Source organism: Teleopsis dalmanni, chromosome 1, assembly GCF_002237135.1.
Source record: "Teleopsis dalmanni isolate 2A chromosome 1, ASM223713v2, whole genome shotgun sequence".
Classification (NCBI taxonomy): Eukaryota; Metazoa; Arthropoda; class Insecta; order Diptera; family Diopsidae; genus Teleopsis; species Teleopsis dalmanni.
The window spans coordinates 56,907,338-56,915,525 of NC_051846.1; the positions used below are offsets into that span (position 1 = coordinate 56,907,338).

At 30.0% G+C, this 8,188-nt stretch overlaps 1 protein-coding gene across 1 annotated transcript in view; it reads left to right on the forward strand.

Moving 5' to 3' along the window:
- The first annotated feature begins 5,187 nt into the window (after positions 1-5,187).
- Positions 5,188-8,188, forward strand: part of LOC119681884 (lon protease homolog, mitochondrial-like) — a 3,853-nt gene continuing 852 nt past the window's right edge. The window contains exons 1-6 of the mRNA XM_038095189.1: positions 5,188-5,675; positions 5,732-5,990; positions 6,215-6,665; positions 6,731-6,860; positions 7,601-7,905; positions 7,969-8,183. Of these exons, the coding sequence (XP_037951117.1) occupies positions 5,346-5,675; positions 5,732-5,990; positions 6,215-6,665; positions 6,731-6,860; positions 7,601-7,905; positions 7,969-8,183 (1,690 nt within the window). The 5' untranslated portion in view covers positions 5,188-5,345. The remainder of the gene's footprint in view (positions 5,676-5,731; positions 5,991-6,214; positions 6,666-6,730; positions 6,861-7,600; positions 7,906-7,968; positions 8,184-8,188) is intronic.

Sequence of the window (8,188 nt, forward strand, 5' to 3'; positions counted from 1 at the left end):
TTTCTTCACTTCTCGTTTTTAATAAATATTTTAAACAAATTTTTTAATTAATTTCTGTAAATGAATTGAATCTCTTTTTAAGTTTTAAATCTTTTATTCTGTAATTTTTAAAAAAAATAACTCCGAGGTGTTTTTGCTTTCTGTGTTCGAATGTAACTGACAGAATGAAAACTCATAGTTAGCAGTTAACTTTTAATAGATTTTATTCAATTGTTTAAATATTCAAGAAGGCAAAATATACATAAGAAATGCTTGATAATTTAATTTACAAAGTTATTCATTTACTCGTAAGACTTTTCTTTACCGCGCTCTTTCTCCAATTCAATTTTCTCTTTTTTTGAAAAAAAAAAAAAATGTCAAGTTCATTACACAATCGATACACTAGGCACTTCTTACAGTTTTGATACGCGGTATACTAGCAGAGCTGATATGAGGAACTTATGTCTTTTGTCTTACAATCACGAGAGATTAAAATTTTATATTTCTTCGGTCCTTGCTCTTTGCAAGCGAACTCTGAATTTTGCAAAATAATTGTTTAATTCCTCATTAATTTGTCTGGAAGCGTTCTATTAATGTTCGATTACTAAAGATTTCTTCATGACTTGATCATGTTTTATTTAAATGTAATATTAGCAAAAATGTCTAGCATATTTTTAATCTCAATATTGCGCTATAATATCATGAATATCAGATTACGGCATGTTTATACATAATCTAATCATCAAAACAGTATATATGATAATGTTGCACTTTTTGCTAATAGTTTACATTATAGTTTTTTTTTTCTAAATGAAAATGTACTCAAGTTCCGTACTACAAACTCTCTATTTACTTATCTCATTTAGATTATTACACTTAATGACTTACACTTAATAAAACTATTAATGATTATAGTTATGCTTCTTCAATTAATTATTTTTACTTTATTAAATTTTTTAATATTATTAGTATTATTTTTATTTTACAATTTATATATCAGATTATTAAAAAATAAAAAATTGCAAAATTAAAATTCAATTATCACAAATATTAAATTTCACCTTCGAATGTAACTGAAATGCACTGTGGACTCATTTGTTGCTTGTAGTTAAAAAAAAGAATTATTTAATTATTTTTTCCTCTTTCATATTATGCTATTGAGATTATAGAGGTTACTCTCTATATATAACGTTATTAAATAATACTCTCATCTGAGGATCTCTAAATATATTACAGACATTTCACCTCCGTTTTAGTCCTACTAATTCATTGATAAGTACTAACTACAAGCAATTAAAACATTTAGAAATACTGTCAAGTCTCTAAAGAAACTTAAAAGTTTCTTTCGTAAAACAAGAAATCCTAAAATCCGACAAGAATTACATAGAAAGTATAAATACGCAATTCAAACAGGCCTGTTAGAAGTTTGAAGAGGTTCTGAATTTTGAGCCTACTGAATTGAGTTTCAATATTTTAAAAAAAATGAATAAATGATATGTTATAAGTAATTGTATTAGTAAAATAACAAAAAAAAAAATTGGGAAATAGTCTTAGTTAATTTAGTGATACTACTGATTTTTCAACTCCAATCAAGTGCTTCTATCTTATTGATAACTTTCCTAATGGGCCAAACAAAACAACATTAATAACATATACATACATAATTTATAGTTTATAGCGATCAGGAAAGCAAACGTTAATTTTTTAATAAATATCGAGAGATATTGACATCCTTTGAATATTATGTCTAGGACGTTTTCCTCTTCTATTCCTTTTATCTCATCCCATCACCGCAGACTAAATAATTCGAGTCTACAACATTTTAAGAGACGATAGGATTTCAAATGATGCGACTTAATGAAATCATTCCAATCAAACAACAGTTAAAGTATTTATTATTTGTTAATATGTATATATACTTTTTAATATTTAAGAGGCACTTTGATTTTGGTGGTAGATGAAAGATAACATAATGCAGCTAGCAATATCTACTTCTTTAGATTCATTATCTTCCTATATAAAAGTACTGAAGGAATCACCAACGTTAAAGTTGAAACTAAAAACATCATTAAATGTTTCTTAAGCGTTAATTTTTTTCTATCTCGTGGGAATACAATAGAATACGGTCAGTGTTCTACATTAAATATAAAAAACATTTTAGACAATGTTCTAATTTATATTAAATATTAAATTTATATTAAAGTTCCTTACATATTAGTAAAATCACAAATGAAATCTCTATATTTGTACTTTGACGGTATGAAAACATATAGCACTACGGTATTAAGTAATAATCCACTCTTTATCTATGTAAATCCTTATTTTGTAATGTAAAAGCAAATAAAAAGTACACAACTACAAGTATAGTATAATATTTTTCCATGTAACAGTAACTAAAACAATTTTTGTGAAAGTTAATTGAAACTCCTGATAAAATAGAATTTCTTTGTTTTTAGGTTTTAATAATAGATATACAGGGTTGGGTGATTAAAGTGTTGCCTATTCTCTCAAACGACTATAACTTTTTGTGTGAATTTATTTTTTATTGATTCAAATTACAAAAATTTGTGGAAATAGTCAAAATTTTAGAATTCATTCACTCATTCAAATATGGCCTTCAAACGGTTAAAAATGAGTTGCATGTTTCACAAATGTATCTTCCGATATTTTGCCCCAGTAGACAATGACTTTCGTCATCGCATCCATATTAGCATATTTTTTATACCCGTGTGTAGTTGGTAACACTTCAGTCGACTAACTCCGTACATAAATTGTTTTAGCAGTGTAGTGTTGACCGGATGCAATTTTTTTTCATACAAGAACAGTTCTTGAAGAACTTAAACCAATTAACCCCACCAAATGGAATTGAACAAAAATGTATGGTTATATTAATTATATATAATAGAATATAATATAATGTATATTCCATTGTCTAAAACACTTCGAAAATAATTATTACGATTAACGAGTACGTAGTTTTATCAGGCCCAATCCGATTACTTAATTTGATGTTCGAACAATAAATGTTATACGTATGAATATACAACATGACAAAAATGTAATGGCACATAAAACAGATCAGCAATTCGAGCAACTTGAACATCTTAGAATACTTTAGAGTCGTAACTTCACAGTCGTAACTTAAGTCTCAATATTATGTTAACTCAAGTTGATAACTTAAGCATAACTTAAGATAGTATTAAGATAGTAATTATGACTGTGAAATATATCCTTATAGTATTCGACTCAAATGTTCAAGTTCAAATATAGTTATATTGCTTGAGGAGTAGTCCACATTACTGTACTGTTACTATAATACAGAATTGTTCCAATATAAGTAGTTCTAATTCAACAATTGTAAGAGCTACTTTTAACATACACACTTAGGAAACACTTAAGTTAAATATAGATTTTTTCAGTCCTTAACTGTTGACAATTTTTATGAGTTGTCACAAATGCCATTTGCTTCGGCGTTTCAAACCAAAAACTTTTATATGGTTAGTAAGTAAAAACTGAGATAAATCAAAAATCAAAGATTTTCAAAAACATTGGTTATTAATATTATAAGCAAATTTGAAACAAGGAAACATTATTTCTGAAATATAATAGTATTTTCCTGATTATGTCATATTTCCTAAAATTGAAAAACTTACTTGGTTATCTTATGATTTAGCTCATCTCGCATGTAACTCAAAACTTTCCAAATTTGATCAATTTTATAATCACTTTCGCAATCAGAATCCCAAACCGACAACATTGAAATAGTTTTTAAAATTATCAAAGTTTTGAAAACATTTCAATTTAACTTCGAATCGAAACTTTCTTGAATTTTTCTTATGTCAGCTGATTTTGAAGTAACCCTTAAGCGCTCGTTGTAAGGTTCTAAATCGGTCCCAAGGTATGCATTATAAAACTAGCCCTGAGACTAGTTGGTATATTAAAAAACATCAAAAAGTTGGCACTTTTTATGTACTGAATAACTGTTCACGTATAAAAGTTAATGTAAGTGCATTGAACTTTAAACTAAAGTTTATAGTGAACTCAAAGCAAGCAAGTTTTAAATGATTCTTATGAGGTTAAGAGAAAATTAAAGCGGTTTTTGATATGCTTTTTGTCTGTACACTAATAATTTACTCAGAAGCAACTCATATATACTATACATACGCAAAATAATATTTTAAATAAATTGTTTAATTTTTCTTGGCTGTTAAACGAGGTATTTTTTGGCTACTAAGCGAATCATGGTCATAACTATGGTTAGGCCGTTAAGCGAGTTCGCCGTTCAACGAGACCGCCGTAAATCGAGGTATTGGTGTACATATAAGGTCTGTTCCACGAAGTACTCGTAGTAACTGTGAGAAACACTGTGTATACACAACACAAATTTTCGAGTAAATGAGGGCATCTAAGAGAATGTATCATCCCTGTCTAAATGTGAAAATGTTGCACAAACTATACTCGTACATTTTATTTCAAGTAAAATTTGTGTTATATGTGAATCAGCTGTTTTGATTTGAATTTAAATTTATGTATCGTTTATTTGCGCGCCACTGGCGTTCTCACCAGACTTTACACAAATCTGTTCAATGAAAATCTGTGTAAAGAGCGTTTGTACTTTATTTGCCTTTTACTTGAGTTTTACTACGAGTAGCTCGTGGAACAGGCATACCATTTGACAGATTGCAACAGTAATGCTAATATCTCGCTTAGCGCCTATAGTAAGCAACTTGTTGTTTTTTGCCACACTTAAAAGCTGCTAATAGCACCTATTATTCATGTATGTATAATCTTGCAATCATCACATTCTGATTCGTTTTGTGGTTTTTGGTGAGTAAAACCATTATCATATAGGTAATTACTTTATGATGCCCTTAGCTTCACCTTGTAAATTTGTACTTCGCTGAAATTAATAAATTAATTTGTTTATATCTTATAATTTGAGATTAAGGACGTGTGCGAGTTAGACTAAGTTGATGCTAAACCAAATGGGAGATTATTTGGAATTTTTTGCACTGCACATATTTAGCCATTTATCAACACGTATACAATATCGGCACAACTTAGAATTTTTCTCATTTAGAACGCAACTTAGCCTAACTCGCACACGTCCTAAATAAGTTAACAATCGCATTAGCATAGATAAAGTAAAATTTGTTGTGTCGTGTAAAATAAAAAAATTTGAAAATAAAATTTAAATTTAAAATTTTGAACATACGGCAACATTAAAAGTGGAATGTGTATGTCAAAGTAAATTTAACTTTCGCGCTGTCATCTCGAATTTATAAAACATATGAGATAAGACGTAACTTCAAAAAGTGTGTGTAGAATATTTCGTGTCGTTCAATTAAAAGTTTTATATTATAAAAATGTTAACACGTCTCTTGCGCCATCGTGGCGTAGTCCGTAAGTTTTCAACTCTTACTCCGTATGAGAGTTATGCTGCCCGCCAGGTTTTAATAAATAAAACAAAAGTGATACCAAATCGTTTCGCCGGCGCAGCAGCACAAATTTACGCTAGAAACTATGCCTCTAAAAAAGACGATGATGATGAAATAACCGTGCACGAGGTCGAAGAATATCAACCTAAAGACCCACAGTTACCCGCAACAGTAGCAGTACCAGATGTTTGGCCACATTTGCCAATTTTATTAACTAGACGTAATCCTGTGTTTCCAAGATTTATGAAAATTATGGAAGTATGTTATGAAACATAATGTAAATGTATATAAATAAATATTTCCTAATTTTTAAGGTCACGCATCCAATGCTAGTTGATTTAATACGCCGTAAGGTCAAACTAAGCCAACCCTACGTTGGTGTATTTTTAAAAAAGGATAGTGAAAACGAAAGTGAAACAATTAATAAACTGGACGATGTCTACAGCGTTGGTACCTTTGCACAAATTCAAGAAATTCAGGACTTAGGTGATAAAATACGTATGGTTGTAGTCGCGCATAGACGTATAAAAATTACTGGCCAACTAATTGAAGATTTTCCCACTCCTAAACCAAGTAAGTTATGCAGTATACTTATAAAAATAGAATGAACAGAGCACATTAGAGCACATGATAAACTTATTTTAAAAAAGTACAAAACATTAATTTCAAAACAAATATATTGTGTTTCTATTGCTCTTTTCAATAAAAACAAATTGTATTTGAATCGTCATAATCTTTGTCAGAGAAAATGACGACATTGAAATTTCCAATCTTTAATATAAACTTGAACATCCCAGCTGAAGACAAAACGTCTGAAATTGAAAAACGAAAGGCAGGACGTAAAAGTAGACTCAGTCGAGCACGAAATGAAAAAGGTGATGCCGCTAAAGCTAGTGATTCAAAAACAGATCCAACTACTACAACGTCCAAAACTGAAACTACTAAACCTCCGACTGCTGCTACTACACCGCCAGCACCAACTAAGCCACCAGCACCAACAACGCCTCCTGCACAACCCTCAGCACCAGAACAGAAGACAACATCGACTTCGGCTGCTGATAAGAAAAAAGATGAAAGTTCTGCAGCTGGTGCACAGAAACCAGTGGCACAACCTGTGCCACCTGTACTAATGGTTGAAGTTGTTAATGTTACTCATGACGCGTACAAACCCACAGAAGAAGTAAAGGCTTTAACTCAAGAAATTATTAAAACGATTCGGGATATTATAACTATGAATCCACTTTATAGGTAAGTATTTCTTAATATATAAATAGTATATTATATATATATATATATATATAATTATCATTTAGAGAAAGTTTGCAACAAATGCTACATCAAAATCAACGAGTTGTTGATAACCCAGTGTATTTATGTGATTTAGGAGCATCATTATCTGCTGGTGAACCAGAGGAGCTACAGTTAATAATGGAAGAAATGGATGTAAGTAACTGATTTTTTTAATTATTTTAAATATTCTGTCAGAGATTGTATAAGGTATAAATCTTATTATTAATGGGTCCAACCTCGCAATTTAATTAGTTGGATTTTAATTGAGATTTTGATATAGGTGCATGCTATACAGTTGCATATAGATTCTATACAGTTTCTGTCGAAGGTTTTAAGTAAATATTACCAATTTTAAACATATATTTTAAATATCTGTTATCTTGTTGCTGTCGAGTAATTGACAACAGTAAGAGTTTACTTTTTGACGGATTTGCCAAAATTCAAATATAATTTTTTAATCTCTGAGTTTTCATAAGGTAACACAATGGGCCAACAGATTTAAGTGGGTTATAAGGAACGCTGGTATAATTTAACCTATTATTATTATTAAATAATAGACTATGAATGCACCCCGACCTAAAAGATTTATTGTGCACCTAGGGGCCCAACTAAAACAATTCTAGACTATTTATAACTCTCGTAATTGCTGTGGGCTTAATTTTACATATTAGATTTGGAACTAAGAACCCGTTTCCAAGGTAGTCAAGTCAACGTCTTGCCGCTGCATTGCAGTTGCATAGAATATATTCTTGACAGCCGCATGCCTGTTTGGGCTCTCAAGTGTTCAAGTAAACTTAGCCTAACCCAAACTTCAATTGTATAACACCTCTAAAATATCATATCAATATTTGAAAATAATTAATACATATTAAAACATAAATATTTCATTTTAGATTCCTAAAAGATTGATGCTAGCCTTGGGTCTTCTGAAAAAGGAATTAGAATTATCTAAATTGCAAATTAAAATTGGCCGTGAAGTAGAAGAAAAGGTAAAACAACAGCATCGTAAATATATTTTACAAGAACAACTTAAAGTTATAAAAAAAGAGCTTGGAATTGAAAAAGATGATAAAGATGCAATCGGTGAAAAATATCGTGAGAAATTGAAAGACAAAAAAATTCCAGAAAATGTTATGAGTGTAATCGAAGAAGAATTAACTAAGCTAAATTTCCTAGAAAGTCACAGTTCTGAGTTTAAGTAAATTATTTTACTTCATATAAAATAATATTCTTTAAACATTCACATTAAATATTTGATTAGTGTAACGCGTAATTATTTGGATTGGTTAACATCGCTGCCTTGGGGTGTCACAAGTGTAGAGAATTTAAGCCTGGATGAAGCTTCAAAGATACTTGATGCCGATCATTATGGTATGGAAGACATTAAAAAACGCATATTGGAGTTTATTGCTGTAAGTCATTTGAAAGGTGGTACACAAGGTAAAATATTATGCTTCCATGGGCCTCCCGGTGTTGGTAAA